We start from the raw sequence: 21,819 nt of genomic DNA, 5'->3' as shown, positions 1-21,819 counted from the left end.
ATTGTAGCAATTGAGGTTCAAAGCCAAAACTAGCTCTCTCATCTATCTTGCATTATGTTTTCTAACAAATCTTAGAATTGCCTCTAAGGCCAAATTATATGTGAGATCCATTCCCATTTCAGGTTAAAACCATGTTTAATTTTGTGATTTAACACTACTACTTTAACATGTTATAAAAAACCAAATAAAAGTAAATGAGAAATTATTATAAATGAACATTTGAATTTGAATAGCAAAAGTTTCAACTATAACAGCCAGACCAAATCAATAATTCATACCACCACAATTAACCCCAGTTTTTGGATACAGCTTAACAAGATAGACACACTCAAGTGATACTTCTCCAACTAAGCCGTATAAATAAAAGGAGGCTCAGCTTATTAAGACAACCTTTTATTCTGCTTTCTTTAACTCCACATTACAGATTAGACAGTGTTTTTGCATTTTTTACACCAATACACCAAATGTCTTTTTTCAAAGAGTTACATCCCTATCAAAGTTCAACAACTATACCAGATTATAATAAGGAAAGAGGGGGGAAAACTGAAAACATATTATTGTAACGAAAGGCAAAAAAAGACAGCAGAGATCAAAGAAGGTATGCAGGTTTCACAAGAACAGGAACAGAAGATTATGAAGACAGTCGGTCACTGCAGAAGCCAGCAGTCTAATCTAATCAATTGGAAATTCACATTTTAAGGATATGTAATTCAAAGTGTTAGCTTCAAAAACTAATAATTGAATAGCTAATCCAATGAAAGCACGGAACCTTTTTTCCTTCCTTTTTTTCAATTTTCTCCTCCAAATCAGAAGGCAGAAGTCAATCGAGCAAAGAGCAAACAACATTGAATAAATGACTCTAAATTCTAATTTAAACCTAAACCAGAATTCATCACCCAACAAAATTTATTAAAACTAACAATAAGCTTAACTGTATTGATTAATTAGAAAGGAGAAAAAAAATTAAAACTCACTGGTTTAATGGTTTTGAGAGGCTGATCAGGAAGAAACACCCAATCACCGACTGAGTTGATCGTGATCCAGTGGAGTCTGGAGACTGAGGAAGAAACGTCAAAAAAATTAGCTTAACAGTATTAAAATTAACAATAACCTTAACCGAATTAATTAATTAGAAAAGGGAAAAAAAAAAAACTAAAACTCACTGGTTTTGACTTTTGAGAGGTTGAGTCGTTGAGGAAACGTCGGTCGCCGGTGGTCGGTCTAAGGAGAGTGGAGACTGGAGAGTGGAGAGGGAGAGGAGAGGGGGCGAGAGGGGACGGGAGGCGTTTAGTCGTTTACTCAGTGTCGGTGAGTAGTGAGAGTGAGAGTCTGAGAGCTGAGACCTGAGAGGAGAGAATTGAGAGATTGAAAATTGAAATTGAAAGTTTACTGTTTACTCTGTTTAGGGTTAGACTTGGCAGAGAGAGGAGAGGAGCGCGGCGGGCAACAAATTTTTCTATTTATATTAGGGAGTACGGAACCCTTTTTTTTTAAACCGGTCCGGTCCGATTAACCCGGTTTTTGCACTGCAAAACCGAACCGAACCGGGGTTTTTTCTATATAATCTAATCGGTTTACTCGGTTTTATTATTCGGTTCGGTTTTTTCAGTTAATGTTTTGTCAGTTTTATCGGTTTACTCAGTTTTTTGGTTTTTTTTGAACACCCCATGTTGGATGTCTGCTAGGGTATTACTAAAACTGTAATCACACCATACCCAATTCTTCCATTTTCCTTCATATGGTAAATCATCGATCGATTTTGGGTGTCAAAGTCTTCATACCTGGTCTTTATCAGTTTATCCATGTGAAACAAAAACACAGCTTTCCATGTATAAGGACAAATGACATCTCATAATCATAACTTGTCTTGTGTTCTGGGCATGCATTATACTGAGGCCGGCCGGCATTGGATTCTTTGCACATTATCGTCAATGGCAGGAAACACCAAAGGAAAACTCAAAAAATTAATTTTTCTTTTATTTAAGGATTTCTTTTCTTCACATATTTTATGGGATATCATTATCGTAAATTTATAATATAAATACTGACAGTAGCACTTATGAAAATGAACAAAAAAAAAAAACTTTCTTGTAGTTTCCAATAATTTGAGATGGTAAATTTTTTATTCTCTACTTGTTGAAGTTGAATATTTTTCGTTCTACACTATAGAGCATTGATATGGTAGATGCTTAGCGTAAAAGGTAGTTTATTGCATTAATATGACTCGGCTTCACACCAAATGATTTTTCTTTTCTTCTCTTCTATTACCATGATTTTTCTCTCAAAACACCAAAGGATTCAACTCTCTTTAAACTTAAGCTTTTGGATTTTAAAAAGGGTTAAAGAAGCAAGTATTATAACTATCTTATCTTTTCTGTTGTTTTCAATTGGAGATTTGGTAGTTTATGAATTAAGAAAGTGTTTTAGGGTTTTAAGATGTGCACATATGTTAATTATGAAACAGAATACCACATGTATATATACTAACTACTCTATGTTAACATGTAATAACTAACTACATTTGTATTAGTCTGGAGTTTCTGACAGCAGCCTAAATAGGGTAACAAAAATCATTATATATGTGTGTGTTTCCTAGCTCACGAGTAGGATGTCAGTAATATAATATGTAATTATGACATTTATATTTTTTTTGTACACCATTTGATATGATACCTTTGGTATACTTGTTTCGTTCTGTACTTGATTTATGTAACTGTATTCATTTATCTTAAAATATATATTAGCATGTATTATAGTTATTACCACACAGTGAGTGTTTGGACACACATCTCCATTCATATTTTTCAAGGTTTTAATTCAATTTCAATAGCAAGATCTTTTGGTTGTGTTCTCCGTGCTTCTTGAATCGGTATACCTCAATTATTCCTCAAGGCCATTAGTTTATTCATTATTTGTTACTCATGAATACTCCACAAAATAATTTTAATTGTGTTTTGAATTCGTTTTGGATTATTTATGAAAGAGTCAGATTTTAATTTATTTATTAAATTCCTTAGTTTTGAATATTTTGTCATATGCTGTGTTATTTTATGATTTTTATGATATCAAATATGTAAGTTCTGAGGATTAATACAGGCGAGTTACCTTGAAATGTTACATTCATGTTGCCGGTTATAGACCCAGAAATGGAATAGTGAAATAATTGGTAGTCTTTCTATACTTACTATTCTATGTTTAATGTGGGTGGGCCTTAACATATATAGGTGATATACACCAATGCATGAAATTCAAATCTCAATGCTCATGAAGCCCTCGGAACACACTGAGCTATAGTCCTGTATTTGTACGTTGTCTAATTCTCTAATTCTGAATAGACCACCTAACTACGAAGTAGGAGGGATTTTAAAGGTGGGCTTTACTCGAAAGGTTTGTTGATTTTTGCAATTATATTCCCTTTGAGTTGATTTGTTGTGGTGTTAGATAAAAGAGTCTCTTTGTTTTTTTAATGGAAGGAGTGCTTTCTTAGTATTTTTTTACTGTCCCTGAAATTTCTTTGGATTTTGATAGCAAAGAAAGAAGGGTATTGGGGCTGGCCAAATTTCGGTAGTGTGTTTGTTACCTAAAATATTCTTGGGACCTTAGTTTTTAAATACCATTCACTTAATACTTCATCTTTGTCCTTCAAGATATCTGCTTTTTGTTTAAGATGATTTCCACTTCTGTCTCTCACATGCACATGTTATTTTTTACATGGATCTGCTACTGAAGCTTCCTGAAAATACTTTGCATATATTGTTGGTGAAGTGTCCATTAACACTCATGATCATGGTGTTGCTCTTTATGAGAAAAAGACGAGCTCAATGCAATCTCTGTGCTAAAGTGACGAGTGGTTTCTCAGGTACCACTTATGAGGTATCCGAGGGGATGTATACAAGGGAGCCCTTCAGAAGCATGCTGTTAGAAACTAAAAGAGCGAGTCTTGACAAGGAAAGTCAGAATCTGTAATGTCCAGATCTTTCTTAGAAGAGATATTGCTCCACTAACTTGAATGCTGCTAAGCATATGAAGCGTGATGCCAGTCAAATTGTAGGCTATGAAAGTGGAATGCATGTAGAGATGCACTCCGTGGTAGAGTATGATATGATTGAGCACCTTCCAGTTACTCTAATGGAAGAAGAGCTTCAAAAACAATCAGAGCAAAGGAGAATATATTATCAAAGCAATCTCAAAGATGAATTGGCAAGTTATTTTACGAAACGTGTGTCGATTTCAGTGCTTCCACTTTGTCTAGCTTCCAAACAGATGAACTTATAATCCTACACCCGATGTTACGTTAACTCTTTTTTTATGCATTAACACATATGATTCTCACTTTATTTTAAACCCCAACTCTAATCATCATATATAACATACGGAAAAGCCTGCCATTCATTTCACATGATATATTCAAGGTTTGAGGAATCAAGAATCAAATCAAAATTAATATACTCCGACATAGTGAACACTGCACACTCACTAAAATAACAGTGGTATTGTGACATTCAGTTCAATCAACCTTTAAACATAATATAAATATTCCACAAAAACAAGTTCCCAAAGAAAGAGTTGTAAGGTCATGTCAGAAGTTTTTAGCTATCTTATGATGCATTGTTACCTTTCTCACGTGAAATCGAAGCCGAGAGAATGCCAAGATCACGATTTAAGAATGTCAGTGCAGACTCACACTCTGAAATTATTCTTGTAACAGAAGAGGGCTCGCCAGCTTTTGTTTCAGAAGATCCAACAGCAAGAGCTGCATGCGAATCTCTAAGATTTCTTAAGTTCCCTAGGAACTGCCACAAAAGCAGAAAAAAGTCAATTCCCGTGAAAGCATAAATGGCAACTTCTCTTGTTTGCTTGATTTAAGTTCTAGCAGAGTTTCACAAATGCTGTGAATGGCTTTGAGCTTAAATGGAACATCTCCATAAATCATTACCACTGATTAGATTATATCATAATAATGCAGAAAGCATTATTTTCAGGCTTTTATACTTCGCTAGTGGGGTGCTTGATAATTTTCTAGCAGGAAAACACATCCGAAACATTTGAGCACAATATTGAAATACAAAAAGAAAACAAAAGGAGAAAAACTCAAATTGTTCACAAACATCTAAGCTAACCATATAAATTCAAACGTATAGCAGAAAATGAATAAAATCTTCACATTGAATAACTGGAAGAGAAAAAAAGGAAAGTAAAAGGGAACTTCCAGTTCTAGTTTAAGCCTATGGAAATGGCATGTTAGGTCTCCACGCTTTGGTGTTCAAGAAAAATGCCTTGGTAGGAAAACAATTGCATGATTTCCCCTGGTGTAGGACCACATTTTCTTTGGCATATGGTGATAGGAAGAATGTAAGTTTCCAATAGAACAGTTGGTATGCCTAGGCTGGGTCAGTGTTGCCTATGCAAGCCCTTCGAATTTCATCTCAAAGGTTTTCTCTTACTTTTCTCCTTTGGTAACATATAATGTTAGTGATAATCGTCATAGTTTTAAAAAGATTTTCGATACAAGAATCAATCTTGTATTAATGCTTCATGTTTCTAATAAAATACGATGCCCTGATTTTAAATTTTTTTTTTTTAAGGAGATGAGCTTTATTAGCATTTCAGCTTTTTCAGAAATTTAAAATACCCTCAACTACTTAGTGCTTCCCCCACCCTTTCAGTTTCCTATGAAGGACGTGCAGAATGTTTCTGATTATGAAGGGGTCTAAGAAATTTACTTACCACATCTTACTCACACATCTTAATTCCTCTCCTACTCCCAATTGTTTCATTTTTTCCACTATTTGGAAGGTCAAGGTGCTGGCTAAAGTTTAAACTTCTGTTTTGTCAGTGGTTCTTGACAAGACAGCATTAATGAACTAGAGTCCACATGAGCTCGTCTCCCTGAGGGGGGCATCTTGAAATATATAAACTAAAGGAGGTGAAACCTTATAGGTCATAGCTTTATATAATGATGAACAACTGTGTAGTGACATGATTGAATAAAGTGCTGATAGGATTCAGAAGTATTATTAAATTGATACCATGCAACCGTTCGAGAATATAAACATTAAAAACATGAAATGATGCTGATATACCTTCCAAAGCATCTTGTATGCCTCCAACAACCGGTTGGCAGCTGGTCCAAACCCATGAAGCTGTGGCACTTCCATCATGTGCGTCCAAGGGCGTATTTCCTAAAAAGGTAAAAAAGAACACATTAAAGTCCTAATGTAATGTAGCAAGAGTACAGTTTCACTCATTATCATAGACTTCAACACCAAGATGCTCAAGCATAAGTTTTCAAGTCTAAAGTTTTATGCTGAAAACAGTAAAAATGCACATCAAGTTAAAGATTTGAGAGAGTTTCTACTGAAAATGTCTTAAAGTGTGTCTATGAAGAGTCATAATCAACCAAACAAAGAAACATAACAAATGGCATACCAACTCACAACACCAGATGCATGAAAGAGATCCAGCATGATGTAGAAAAGTTATTGTTCAGATATATTCAAAGGGAGTAGAGAAACCTCAGAAATAATTGAATGATCTTGAAGTAGGGATGGCAATTTAATTTGAACCTAATGGATACCAATCCGACTTTTTAATACAATATGATAAATGTATCTTAATATTGACATAGAACACATGTACATGTATAATATTTATTATTTTATCATTTCATATATATATATTAAACTATTGTGTTTTTTTATTGAGTAATTAAAAATAGTTAGTTAATAAATACCCATATGGATACTCGAAACCCAATTGATAGTTTATGGATATCTAAGTTTCTTACCCGATGATTAATGGGTAGGGTATGAATATCAAGAAATCCGACTTCTTGGTACCCACTGTCATCCCTATCTTCTTAAAGTTTCTACGGAGATTCCTAGAAACTTCTTTGTTCAGATAAAGCTAGCAACAAGAGTATTTAAATAATAAATTAAGACCTAGCAGAGAAAATCCAGACCTTTGTGTATATCACATTGAATGATCTTGCAGTTTCTAGGAAAGATTCCAAATGTGCCCGGAGATGAGATTCCACCTCAGAATACTCCTCATCTGGATTGTACGCATGCTAAACAAAATGTGTTATAGAGTTAAAAAGAAGGGAAAATAAGAAATAAATGAGATGGAAAAAAATGAGCTGCATTAACACTTCACAGTACAAGAAATTGGGAATGACTCGACATTAGATGAAAATAAGTATTCAGAAAAACAGTTTGTTCAAAGGTGGGAATTTAAGAATTAATATTGTATTTTCAAGGGGAGAACATGCAAAAATCCAAAGCAGCACGTCTTTTCAACAGTTTAACAATAGAGTGTGTGTGTGTGTGTGTGAACAGCTGTTCTAGAGAACAGCACATCAAAAGTTTCTCCAAGAATGACAGCATTATGTCTAGAGCTACGTGAGCAATAAACCCCCTCACACTCACACTCACACATACGCGCGTGCGCACATAGAGTGTGAATTGAAGACATGGTAACATCAAATTGATTTAATGTGAGAAATACAAAGGACTCTTTTGAACATAAAAGAAAACAATAAATAAACAAAACTGAATTAGATAAGTGGATGGACCTTAGATGCCAAGTCATCAATTTTCTGCTGAAGACTCTGAAGTATTTTTGACTGTTCCGCAAGCTTTGTCTCCAACTCAGATACATCTGGTCTGCAAATGTGCTTAGATAAAAGGAAGGTAATGTTACTACATCTAGTGACATGGAAAAATAATAATCATCATTTACCAGTATAACTGGAAAGAATAATCATGTGATATATGTTTGCCATCAGCATTTATAGTTGTGTTCTAAAAGTTGCTTTTATATGTCTTCTTCCGGACTACAATGGAATTCTTTCCATATAAAACAAGTTATCATAAACATGGTTGTCCAGTGAAAAGATTCTAACACTTATCAAGGTAACCTAGATGGGCAAACTTGAAAATCACCAAAGGGGTTTGTGTTTGATACCGGTTAATAGGCATAGTTTAATATACTTCAGAAACAGGAGTGAACAGGCAAAATAAGAGTGGAGAATAACATAATCTTACAACGGATATATGGATTGAATCTGCACATCAGCAGGGAACAGCTTGCACTCCTCTGAGAATATTAGAGCTTGTTTCTCTGCAATAGAATCTATGAGTTGTATGTCTTTTGCCACCTGTTCATCTACACTGAATAATAATACAAACAAATTTTAGAAGAACAAAGGATGTAAAGAAACGCAAGCAACAAAAAGTAGCAACATTTACGATCATAGAGTTGATGAACAAATGTTGAAACTAATTCAAATAGTGAACTTTAAGCAAACTCAACCTCCATTCAGGATTATCAGCATAGATGCTAGCCTCCACGAGATCTACAATTAGACGAAGCATTTCAGTTCGGTCTTCATAGCTTCCTCGCCCCTGAAACACAAAGGCATTGACATTGCACTCACTTGGTATTGGAACATCCAACAAACTAGTCCAAGTTGACTTGCTCATATACCTTATTAATCTTCACTGTTTATAATTTGGAAGTTTCAATTCATTTGAAAAGACACACAATCTTTTACTTAACCAGCCATTAATCTATCAGGTCATCTTAAACTTGTAGATTATACAAACTAGATGTAAGCATATGCATCACTTGTAAAAAAAGAAAGGAAATCAAATTCACAAGTTACCAATGCAAGCATATGCATCACTTGTAAAAAAAGAAAGGAAATCAAATTGACAAGTTACCAATGCAAGTATATGCATCACTTGTAAAAAAAGAAAGGAAATCAAATTCACAAGTTACCAAGTGTTCCTAATGAAAGAATATGTTGGGATTAAGAAGGATGTTCAACTGTACTTAACCTCATTGAAGTTAACTAAGAAGTGCAATGTATAAAAACTGTTACTTAGTTGGGCAATCATTGATTAAAAAGCAGCTATTTTATATACAGAATTAAGCAACTTACTTGGATGGCTTCTGTATCTATAATTGAAGTGATGCCCAAAAACTTTGCAATCTCCGCCAGATCTGCAATAAAATGCGTAGTTATTTTTTAATTGGAACAACAATAATATAATCACAAATGTTAATGAACCATGTTGAAGTTATTACAAAGATCTTAGAGAAAAGAATGACAAAAACCGAGATGCCACAGAGCCCAGAAGAAAGAACAGTTATAAAATATAAGTTACATAGACAGTGAAGCCTATAGGTGTATCAAAAAGCCAACGTCCAAACATTTGCACTTGCAATGACCAATGAGAAAACTACCAAGCTTTTTCCCAGATCCATTTTATGAAAAAGGCAAAACAAAATTTAGCAAAATACTCGTTGTATATTAAATAAAGAGCAATAAACTTTCGCTTTCCAGATAAGCTAGTTAAGACTAAATTGAAATGGGTTTGGATTCTGATTGAGATTATCGAGAAGAAAATGAGTTGTACAATCCATCCCTCTACAACCAGACACAAAAGGTGAAACAAGAAGAGTTGGAAGCAAGGATAGAAGATCTTTACTTTCCCTATAAATCATATTACTGAAGAATGAAACTTCAAAGAAATACTATTCCCCTAGTTATATACTATAAACAGGCTTGAGATGAAGCCTGGATAACCAATGAAGTTTTTTAAAATCAATAGACAATGGGTGCTCCTCAACACATCCCAGTGGAGAATGAATAACTAATACCAACTTCATCTTTGATCAAAGGAAAGAAGGGTGGGGGGGGCCTGCAAGATTAACCTAAGAATTCCAACGATTAGATTGAAGCCTAAACTTCTACAAATAACCTTATTGCCAAAGAGAATCAGTTTCTGAAAGAAAGCCAAGATTCCAAATCCAGTCACCCACCAAAGAAATATACAGTTCTTTCCAAGATTCCAAGTCTCGTAGGTTTATGAGATAACATTACTGGTAGTCTATGCGCTTATATGAAATCCACAATAACAAACCCTGATTCTCAGTTTAGTGAAAAGAGAATTCTAAACATGATTTTCTAACATTTCTAAAAAATTTAAAGTGACTCCATTAAGAATAAAAACCTGATTTTTATCCTAGAACCCTAAATTATGTTCTAGAAAACATAAAGCAATCCATGAACCAACTAACATCAATCCTAAAAAGAACTTGCAGGGCTACAACAGCAGCTGTAACAAACTTTGAATTTTGGTTTCTTCACCTCGAATGATTCCAGATTTTACTAGAAATGCAAATCACATGCATATTTCAAGACCATTTACCACTCAAAACTCCACCTAAAATAGATCTAAGGCACAGCCATCCACATCTCTAATCAATAATTATTACGCTTGCAATAAACCCTCATAACTGTCCTACATAATAAAGACTCGAGTAAAAATAAGAGAAGACACTAAAATCAACACAAGTCCTTCATAATCTATTCTCAGATTGTTTTTTACTCCAACAATAAAAATTGTTAAATGTACAATGGAACACAAAAACTTAATTTCCAGAATGATAAAAAAAATAAAAAATAAAAAATTTTACATTGGATACGAGCCGTCTCTTCGTCACGATCCATAGCATCTCCTTGTAGATTTTGCTGCGAGAATGGTGATTTATCACCCAATAACCTGCAATTCAGAGTACAGAAGACATTTAAATGCCCTTCAGACAGCAATTCATTATTTCAATTGCAGCCAAATTAACATGTCTAGTACTAAACTAATTCATATGTAACCAAATTTCTGGGTCAAATCGACAGTTTTTCAGCAATCAACTATTACCAAGTAAAGCAGACATGCATCATCAAGAAGTAACAAGGAAAATCTCACAAATTAATTTTCTCCTTGAGCCGCTTTTTCCCAGTAATTAAACAAGCCATTTACTTCAATTTTCCCAAAAAAAAAGAGAGAGACAAAGAACAAGATAATAATAAGGGGAAATGGGGTACTTGAAGAAGAGCCATTCGAGAAGAGCGTAACGTTCCATGCCGGCAAAAAGAAGAGACTGAGCAGGAGCATTGGCTCTTGGATAATTCAACATCCCTAGTTTTCCCTGTATATCTTCCATTTGCTTCGCTGCCATTGTTTCTTTTTCTTTATCCTCTTGCTTTCTTTTTGTTGAAGAGGGGAGTTGAGAGAGAGCCGAGGAACAACTGTGAAATTCAAGGTTGTTAAAATCGTGATTTTAACACGGCACCGAAAGCCTTACACAAACTCGGATCGTAAAAACGGATTGTAAAATCGTAAGGAATTTTAAAATACATTAAAAAAAAAATTTTCAAGATGCCATAAGTTCAACAATTCAAGAATCAATTCAAATCAGCCCTGTAATCAATCCAAACATTTTATAACAGGTTACAAACTTTATTTTAATATACACTACAAAAAAATAACAGCCAAGAACTCATCTTCTATAGTATTATCCATTACAGGTCAGAAACTTACAAGTTACAACCCTTTACAACTCAGCAAAGGCAGCATAAAAACAATCAATCAACACTCTAAATTACAAGTTACAGCCCAAATCCATTCATCACAAGTTACAACCCAAATCACGGTTAAATTACAATAAATCCATTCATCACAACTCAGCAGCAGCAGCAGCACTACTCTAAAATAAATTACAATAAATCCATTCATCACAACTCAGTAGCAGCATCATCATTCTAAATTACAATAAACCCATTCATCACAATTCACAACTCAGCAGCAGCAGCAGTCTAAAATAAATTACAATGAATCCAAATCCAGGGTAAGAAAAAACAGAGTCACAGTGTCACACACACAGTCACACACGATTAAATTTCAATCTAAATTTCGCAAGCAAACTCTCAAATTTCATTCTAAAATTCACAGTCACGCACACAGGATTGTTCAAGTAACAAGACTAATGCCGACATTTATCTTGGCATCCCCAGTTCATTCCTTCAGAGCTCTTTAACTACAAAAAATTGAGACAAACAGCCAACCAATTTGAACTCCAGCATTCAAGAATTGATTTTAGCATTACGGTGCTTCTGGTGGACTTTATAACTATGTTGTGCAGGTATTGCTCTACTAGTCAAATCCAGGAAGACAAGAACAACGAAATGTCATGTTTTTTATGCCACAGCCCCCAGAGATCTTACATTTTTTCTATGACAGTCACAGTAGCACACTAGAATATTAACATTGTCACAGTAGCACACTAAAATTCACATTAAACTGTAAAGAAACGGAATGGTAAGAAATTATTGCAGTGAGCAGAGAAACGGAAGCTTACCTCTGTTGATTCTGTTCTGAGCAGTGAGCAATGGCCAATGAATTCAATCAAACTAACATTAACATCAGACTAAGAAACGGACAGGGACAAAAAAAAAACCCACTTGAAGACTGGAGAAACAAGATAAACAGTGTTGTTGTGTGTTGTGTGCAGGAGGCGGTGAAACAAGATAAACAGTGTTACTTACCTCGTGAAGACTGGAGAGACGCCGTTGACCGTTGTTGTTGTGTGGACTGTGGACTGTGATTCTCACAGTGGCTGGTGAAAAGAACGCCGTGTCGCCGTCGATGATAGAAAAATAATGCAGATGAGGGGCGAGCAAGGGCTGGTGAAAAAAACGCCGTCGATTGTTGGCTGAGAGCGAGACTGAGAGACTGAGAGCGAGACTGAGTCACTGAGCCCTGAGGAATATGAAATTTGGGATTTTCAATTTAGGGATTTCTGAGAACGTGAAGAGAAGAGAAGAGAAAAGAGAAGACTGATTTCGGTGAAATTGTTTCTTAATTGCCTTCGATCTGTTACAGCCAATAGAAGGGCGACACGTGACAGAAACATTGAATTAAAATTTCCTGCGGGCAAACTCGTTCCATCTGTGGTGAAATCGCGATTTTATGCGATTTCACCCGATTTTAGCCGATTTTAACCTGAGTTTACTCATTTTCGAGTTTTATATATGATTTAGGATGTAAAACCTATATTTACTCGTAAAAATATATGATTTTACGAGTTAAATCATAATTTTAACAATTTTTATTGTGATTGTTGCTATGTTGGTTTGACATAATTGATTTGTTTTCGTGTTTAAAAATGTTTTAAAAAAATTAAAAAAAAACTTATTTTAAATTAATATTTTTTAGTATTTTTTATATTTTAATATATTAATATTAAATAAAATTTAAAAAAATAAAAAATAATATTTTAATATATTTTTAAAAAATGCTTTACAATATATTTTTAAATATCACAATAATAGATCATGTACAGTATATATCATTTTTTTTCTCATGCTCTTATATTAAATCGCATATTAGTCCTTTTAGTTTTAAATTATCTTAATGAGCTGTTTTTTTAGTTGTTGATAATATGTTAGGGTGTTTTTGTAAAAATATTTTTTAATTTTAATAATTTTTTATATTAATATATTAAATTTATAAAAAATACATAAATATAATACTTTAAAAAAAATACATTAAAAAACACTTTTAAAAAATTGAATTAAATTGCATCATAACAATAGCATAGATGACTCGTCCGTCCTCCTAGATGAATGATGCAAGGGCCCACTTTATTTTAATTTTGAAAATATAGGGCTAATTAATAGATACAAAATAGAAAAATTCCAGATAACAATTTAATTTGAACTTAAATTTAATTTAAATTTAATAAATATAAATCTGAATCGACTTGAATAAATAAGTTTTTTGTGGATATTTTACCCAATAAATAATAAATAAAATATTAATATTGTTAAATCTAATCAAATTTAACTCGAAATATATATTTATATTATATAAATATATACATAAAACATTTAATGTCTTTAAAATCTAATACAATATATACATATCTCACATATTACACACACAATAATATATAGAACATTAAAAAAATTCAAAATCCAATTATATATATATATATAATTTTTTAAATAATAAATAATAATAGAATATAAATATTTAAATATTTTATTTGATGAATAATACATATAAAAAAAAAAAAAAAACATGCAAGTAAATACTCACTCTCATCCCTAATCTAAGGGTATTATGTAATGTAATTTTTAGATTAATGAGCAATTTCTCAAAATCTGAAGGAAAAGAATTCTACTCTTTCCCCTATCTCCACCATGATGAGTGAGAAGAATTAGGGCTAACGTGCCTAAGACTAATATGTGGAGTGTGTCTTTTTTTAATTTAAGGATGTTTTATTTTAATAACGTAGGGTTATTGATAATATTATTAGTTTATTTTTATTAAAAATCTTTAAGGGTTTATTTTGGCCAGTGAAAGAGACGAGGTTAGCTTCTTCTTTTTTATATATGATGAAATCAAAGTATGCTAACAAGATGAAATGTCTAAGGAACATGTGTAAGCCAATCAATTATTTTGAGTTTTATGTGAATTGTTATTTTTTATACTATATTTACTCATAATTTGAAATGATGTTTGGTTTTTTTTTTTTTTTTTTTTTTTTCACGTCTTAGATAAATAAGTTCTTGATACAATATTTTTATTATAATTATTGTTGTAGTTATAATTATTTTATTTATTTATTTATTTATTATTTTTGTATTAATTATTATTTTTATATTGGTGCTGTCAATATTTTATATTGTAAATTTTAGACATAAATATGCCATTGCCCTTTTTTATTTTTTTTTATTTTGGATTTTTTTTTTTCAAGATTCTAGACTTATAATTATTTTATTTATGGTATGATTGCACTTAGATACAAAATTATTTTTTATATGGGATGTTACCTTTTAATATAAAAATAGGCTTCATGTCCTAGTTTTTTTCCCTTCATTTTAAGTAATCTTATCTATAATTGATGCTAAATAGATTTAGAAAAGTGGACACATAACTAGAGTTATATAAAAAAATTAACTTGGGTTAGAATTAGTGATAACCTCGGTTAAAAAATCATCTCAATCCAATAATTTAAAATATTAAGTAGGGTTTCAAGATATGATTTATATTATTTGGTAACATACCATCTTAAGTAAAAAGCCTTTAAACTTGAAACTCACACAAACTCACACAACATTATGTTTAATTTTTATTAAATAAATAGGGATAAAAAAATTCAAAGGACCCTCTTATTTTAAGGATCTCATCGGTCTTTATAGCCTATTATTCTTATCTTTTGGTCTAAATGAAAACTAAAAAGCCATATTTTTTTAATAACATTAAATCATCTTTATTGCATATTTATTTCTAGAGTTTTTCTCTAAAATATTATTGTGTTTTTTTCTCATAAAGATATTTACTTAAGTATCAAAGAATCACTAAATTCATTAAAGAAAATCTTTTATAGGTATCATGTGTCAACCATTAGTCATATTGGCTAATGAGAATGAATTAGATTGTCATAACCAAGAGATTACCCAATTATCTAACATATAAACCTTGTTTTTAAGTTACTTGGATTTTTTGAGACATTATCATTATTTAATAACGATTAAGTCATATTACACACGCACGCACATATATATAGCGAGAGAGAACACTTTAAACAAGTTATTAATATCACATAATATTCTCAATATTTAAATATTCAATGCTATAATATAAGAAACTAATTTATTCATCAATTGTAAAATTTTGATCCAAAATTAACTTTAAAAAAGCTTAAATCTCCAAATTATTGAATCAACCTATGAATTATTATATTAGATTAATTCAAGACAATCATTTTTATTAAAATAGATTGTTTTGTTATTTAAAAAAAGAAATTATTGTTGACCTTGCCTAGCATAGATTAAGTTTGATGAGATTCTTATAAACCTAGTTGGGTTAATTGAATCCTAGCGAATCAATGTTTAACTCAATTCAATTAGAAACACACCTTAAATAATGATCCAATCAAACTCTTGTTTCAGATAGGGATGGGAAAAAATCGATTAAACTGAGAAAACCAGAAAAAAAAACCAATTATAATATTTTAAAAAATATTTGGTTTGGTTTCGGTTTTATAAGCCTGAAATTGAAAAACCAAATCGAAAAAAACCAAACCAAACCGAAACCAAGCCCATTAGAAAGTAAAAAAAAAAAAAAAACCAAAGAACAATATAGCTTTTGGTTTTCAATATAAAATAATTGAACCGAACCGAATCGTACCAAAACCAAACTGAATAGAACTGAAATAGGTTGGTTGGGTTTTGGTTTTTAATATAAAATAATCTAATTGAACTGAAACCTGTCAGTTTGAACCGATTTTGATTTTATTTTTTGTAGTTTATAAAATTTCAGTTTGGTTGTTTTATAAATAAAAATCGAACCGAACAAAAAATAATCACCTCTAATTTTGGTCCACATTTATCCATTGTAATGAATGATTAGTACTTAAAAGTGCATGTTTATCAAGGTTTTATATCATCATTTTGCACTTGAAGTATCAATAACTCCGTAACTAAAGCATGTTTTATAATAACAAGTTTGATATTATAAGATACCTTAATTTATGGTAAATGCCCATTTTAAATGCAGGACTATCACATAAATAAAAGGATTGATTGATGAGTTTAAGCATTGAAAGTTAAAGGACAAAGAGATGGCCAAACTTAGAAAAGAGATGTCGGTGCAGTCCAAACCGGAACATTGCTCGGTAATTGGATCATATCTGGAGCTCTAGATTTCGGATTTAGGTCCACTTTATATGGATGGAAAGGTAAGACAAAAGCCTACAACTTTCATGAGGAGCCCAAGATTTGAAAAGGTCGTTTTGAAGTCCAAATTGAAGAAACAACGAAGAAGTCCGAAGCTGTCCTGCAGCCCAAACACTATTTAGTGTTCAGCCCATATCTTGAGTTCTAGAAGTCCAAATGACCTCATCTTTTTTTTGTTGGAAAGCTGAGACAATTTCCTAGAACATTCTTGAGGATTCTGGGAAAATTATGATGTTAGCAATGACGTCTTGATCAGACAAGAAGATAAGGATTGTTATCTAGTCAAGATGTGGCCACCCACTCATCAATTAGTCAACAAATCAATAGTTCCAAATTTTGGCCTATAAAAGGAGGCACTTACCATGTATTGAGGCATCTTGGTTTCCAGATCAAGATCATGCTCTTGCTTTCTCTCTTTGTATTGCTTATGTTTTGCTTTCATTAATATCAAGTTTATGCACTTAATTTCCTTTCCTTTACTTAGTTAACTTCTTTCTCATTTATGTTCTTACCTTGTTCATTTATGTTTCTTTCTTTCATTATGTTTAGCTAAGTTAATTATGTCAAGGTGAAAAGGGTACACTAATGGTGTAAGAATAAGTATAATATAAACTTAACATGGACCTTAACGTTGGATACTAACATGTTTTATATTTGTTATCTTGTTCACTTTTAATACTTTGCTTGTTAAATGGTTAATCTAGATTTATGTTGTATAACACTTGGTACAACAAATACTTGGTACTTTCATAGCCCATACTGTATGGTATAACCGACACCTGAGCTATGAAAGGGACTTGATTTGTTGTTAACATAAGTTATAATCATGAATGCCTGCCAACATTTACAAGTATTAGCTTTATTCGAATAAGATAACTAATGTAATCATGTTAACAATTTATAATCTGATGGGAACCTCCTTTATGTGTGATTTCCAATTGAGTAATAAGAGTTTATATTATACTTGTTTGAAGTACCGTTAGTGGATCCTCTAACCTTGACATTCGTTTTTATCATTGGTTAATCCTTACATTAATCTTCCAACTCAAAGTTCTCATTAATTTCTTCATCTTCTTCTATTACTACTACTACTACTATTGTTATTATTATTATTGTTATTGTTGTTATTTACATTCTGTAATATATCCCTTTGATCTTTTCATAAACTCAGTATATAGGCTGAAAACCTGTGACCCGATCTTTTGGATCATTCTCAGGTGTAACAACGCCACGTACTGAGTATTGTAATTATTATTGTTGTTGTTGTTGTTTTGTTATTTATAATTTATACAATTAACCTCTCTGTGGTTCGACCCCGGTCTTGCCGGGTTATTTATTACTTCGACACTCCTGCACTTGGGAAAAGACATCAAGCTTTTGATCGTGTCAATGAACACAAATAAATTGATGATCTTGCAAACTATATTGATGGGTATTTTTTTTTTTGTTGAAATTATCTTTTAAAATGCTTTTCAAATTACCTTTTGCTTTAAAATATAATAAATTGATTTTTAATGTATTTTTTATATAGTTTTCATATAATAATGTGAAAAAAATAATTTAATATATTTTTAATTAAAAAATACTTTTAAAAAGCTTGCTACACCACATTATACTAACAACTAAACAAAATAAAGAGTCGGTTTCACCATTTATATGAACAATAAAACTTGTCAATATATTATTTCTAAACAACTTTGAGTAGCAATTTTGTGATAATTTAACTGGTTAGTTTGTTTTGTATTTTAAAAAAATTAATTTTTTTTATTTTAAATTAATATATTTTTAAATTATTTTGATGTATTAATATAAAAAATAATTTTTTAAAAATAAAAAATATTATTTTAATATATTTTTAAATAAAAAATAACCATAATTACATTCCAAACATACTTAAAACTGTGAGGTGCTTAATACATTATTCTAATTGTTTTAGATCAAAATTAGGTGACACTGAAATGTGGGGGTGCTTCTAAACTCACGGGATTGAACCCCCCACAACATATATTTACTTAAATGATCTATCGTTTTTTTTTGAATGTGCCTTATTCAAAGGAAAAAAAAAAAAGAAAAAAGAAGCTAAGCGTGTGGTCCTCCTTTGTGCCCACGCCCCTGGTTTCTTAGGTACCGCTTTTTTAGTTTTTTATTTTTTAAAATTTATTATTTACAGTAAAATTTTTATTTAATTTTATTTTTTAGTATTTAAATAATGATAAATTATTTTTTTATATTTTTATCATAAAATAAAATATAAAAATTAAATCAACCAAATAGTATTTATAATTTAAATTGTTGAGTTTTACATGTTGACTTAATGTTAATTAAAGAGTGGGTTGAGTTTTTTTTATTACTTTTTATTATGTTTTTTGTTTTTTTTTAAACTTTATAGAGTTTTTATTAATTTTTTTTATTTAATATTAAGTTATAGTTAAATTATTCTTAATATTTTTTATTATATAATGAAAAAAATATATAGAGTAAGTATACTAATTAAATATAAATAGGTATACAAGTTTAATAACAACATGAATTTTTTTTAAACAGTTAAATATACTTTCTATGTTTAAAAAGTTTTATATCCAACTAATTAACTTTATGGAAGCTCATAAATTTTTATAGAGAATATTTATAAATGTGGTTTAATTATATTTTTTAAAAATTTAAAATATTTTTATTTTAGTGTTTTGAAATTATTTTGATATAATAATTTTAAAAATATTTTTTTAATATATTAAAAAATATATACTTTAAAAAATAATATCGATTACATTGTTGGACACGCAATTAGTATATTCAGCGAGACCACCTAGTACAGAAACACAAGTGTTTGAATTTGCCACTTCCTCCTGTTTCTCTCTCACAAATCCACTAACTTTTCGCCACGCAAGCAACTGAAAACCACTGCTCAAATCGATCCCTTACCATTCCCTAAAAACCGCGGACTCCTCCTCCTCCTCTCAATTCCTTTCACTAAAAAAAAAAAAAAAAACCCAAATAATTATAGCACAAAAAAGAAGGCGTATTTTTTTCCTCTCTCTCTCACCACTCTCGCTTCCTTTTAACTTCAAGATCCAATCCTTCTATTCTCTCTCGTACCTTTACCTCTGTAGAGCTAAAATAACAGCCGAAGATCCGTCCTTTTTCTCTCTAGAAGCAAGCACACAAGACTCTACTCAGTGGTGGTTGCTGGTGGTGGATGGCAAGAGCCAATAAATATGCCTCCGTTAACTTTAACCATGTTTATGACAAAAACATAAGCAATTCCTCCTCTTCTAGTAACACAAACCACAACCCATCAAAGCACCCATCTTCCACTTCGTTTTACTCGACAATATCATCACCTAATAGCCCGAACAATCTCTACAAAAGCAATCTTCCATCCTCATCAACCCGAACCCATGGCCGGATGCTGGTTCTGACCCGACCCACACCTAAACCGATATCCACTATCCAAACAACACCACTGACTCCCTCTCCGAAAACCCCACCAATCCATCCAGCTCAAGTTCAAATCCCGGTTCAAACAGGGGCTGAACCGGAACAAGACAGTATTTCTCTGCGTCCTTTAGGTCGAACCGGGGTTGGTTCGATTGTTTCTTCTCCGGTTCGTGGACAGGAGAAGCAGAAGGAGGTTGGGGCTAGTCTGGGGTCGCCTAAACCGGATAAGTTTGTGCCACCACATCTTAGACCGGGTTTTGTCGGGAGGGAGGAGAGGCCTGGACCGGAGGTTTTTAGGGGTAAGGAGGTGGGTCAAAGGCAACAGCAACAGTAACAGTTTTTTGGTTCTCCGGGTCGGTTTGGTGAAGACGGAAGGCCTAAGTCAGGTGGGTATGAGACGATGAGGAGAGGTGATGAATCAAATCTGGGTTTCGTTACACCCAGATCCAGTGGAAATCGGCCCAGTTCAAGTGGATGGTATAATTTATCCTAATCTTGATCTTGTTTTTTCCTTGCTTTGTATTTGATTGTTTCTATTTTCTTGTCATGTTTGCTTATGTTAAGTGGTTTCTGATTTATATGTTTAGTGATACATGTTTTTTTGGGTTATTTTACTCGTGGATAAGTTTAATAAGTGCGATCACCTTTTTGTAAAGTAAATTATGGATAAGTTTAATGTTGAAATGGAGATAATGGTTAGACTTTTAGTTTGATGGAAGCAAGTTTATTGAAGGTCTTAGAAAAGTTCTGGTTTCTTTTGCATTTAAAGTTTGTGTGGTTCCTGAAAAAAATTTGTTGGGAGGATATCCAGAGCTTAATAACATGTATACAGGTTGAAATTGGGTGCTCACGATCATATTTATTACAAGATATAGATTTGTTTCGGTGTTTGTGATCAACATCCCAAGTTTAGATTGAATTCTGATCCAATGGAAGCTAAAAGTTAGGGGTTTGCATGTCTCTCTCATCTCCAGCCAATCAAGTATACAAACCAGCTAGTCAATTTCATAGTTTCTTTTTACTATTTTGCCATGCAAGGTTTTGCCTGTAGCTTGTAGTTGTCGATGTCTTTGTTCAAAAAGCATTTTTACATCTTGGTAGTGTTGTTGTTTCTAATTGATGACCAAGTCATGTTATCTTGTTTTCAACCTTCTGCCTCCTCAAATCCTTCTATTGATGCCATCTTTTGCGTTTTTTCGCGCTTATCTGCTGTAACACAAGCAGTAATAATCGCAATGATCTGACATGCTATACATGGGAATAGCATGCCATTGCAAACCTTAATTTCAGTTCTGGTCATATATTGAATTGTCTGTTCTAATCTGGTGTTTTGAGCTGAAAGTACAACTCACTTTGAATGATTGTGGCTTTGCAGAGCTCTGACGACACTGAAGTCATCTACTTGCACAAGAACAGGATCCTTGATGCCACACACCAGATACTTCATTGAGCCCCAGTTTCCATCTACTGTTCCCTTAGAACTGTCATTGTCTCTCTCCCGAGGATCAGTGGCATTTTTAACCTATGCAGCCTGGTGGCACCATTTAAGTTCTGAACTCCGGTGACTGAACAAACCTAGGTACCTATGTGTTGTAGGATGTGCTTGTGTGATCTTTTCTGTTTATTCAGTTTTGCAATTGTGATTAGGAGCATGTTGTCTGTATGCTACCTCCTCAGTGACTTTTCCTCTTGGATGTACTTCAAAAATCTTTGTTCCATGACATCTCCTTCCTTGTTTCTTCTTTCTTTTGTACACTCGCAACAATTATGGTTAACCGTTGTCCCGCTAA

The 21,819-nt window shown here is 32.3% G+C and overlaps 1 protein-coding gene and 1 pseudogene across 3 annotated transcripts; one reads left to right on the top strand and one right to left on the bottom strand.

Moving 5' to 3' along the window:
- Positions 1–4,413: 4,413 nt before the first annotated feature.
- LOC118042899 (AUGMIN subunit 7) lies at positions 4,414–12,685 on the bottom strand. 3 transcript variants are annotated; one of them, XM_035050642.2, is made up of 11 exons: positions 12,392–12,685; positions 12,205–12,273; positions 10,892–11,095; positions 10,486–10,571; positions 8,945–9,006; positions 8,314–8,405; positions 8,046–8,171; positions 7,574–7,664; positions 6,962–7,069; positions 6,084–6,182; positions 4,414–4,793 (listed from the first exon to the last, which is right to left on the bottom strand). In XM_035050642.2, the coding sequence occupies exons 3-11, from the start codon at positions 11,023–11,025 to the stop codon at positions 4,599–4,601; spliced, it is 993 nt and encodes a 330-aa protein (XP_034906533.1). In that variant the 5' UTR covers positions 11,026–11,095; positions 12,205–12,273; positions 12,392–12,685; the 3' UTR covers positions 4,414–4,598. The 3 variants fall into 3 exon arrangements, with proteins under 3 accessions (XP_034906533.1, XP_034906532.1, XP_034906531.1); XM_035050641.2 differs by having other exon boundaries at positions 12,205–12,220; XM_035050640.2 differs by lacking the exon at positions 12,205–12,273 and having other exon boundaries at positions 12,392–12,684.
- A 6,908-nt stretch (positions 12,686–19,593) lies between these two features.
- On the top strand, positions 19,594–21,819 carry LOC118042901 (uncharacterized; annotated as a pseudogene).

Source organism: Populus alba, chromosome 13, assembly GCF_005239225.2.
Source record: "Populus alba chromosome 13, ASM523922v2, whole genome shotgun sequence".
In the NCBI taxonomy this organism is placed as follows: Eukaryota; Viridiplantae; Streptophyta; class Magnoliopsida; order Malpighiales; family Salicaceae; genus Populus; species Populus alba.
Note: the sequence above shows the minus strand (reverse complement) of the source record. Positions and strands in the feature narration are given on the sequence as shown.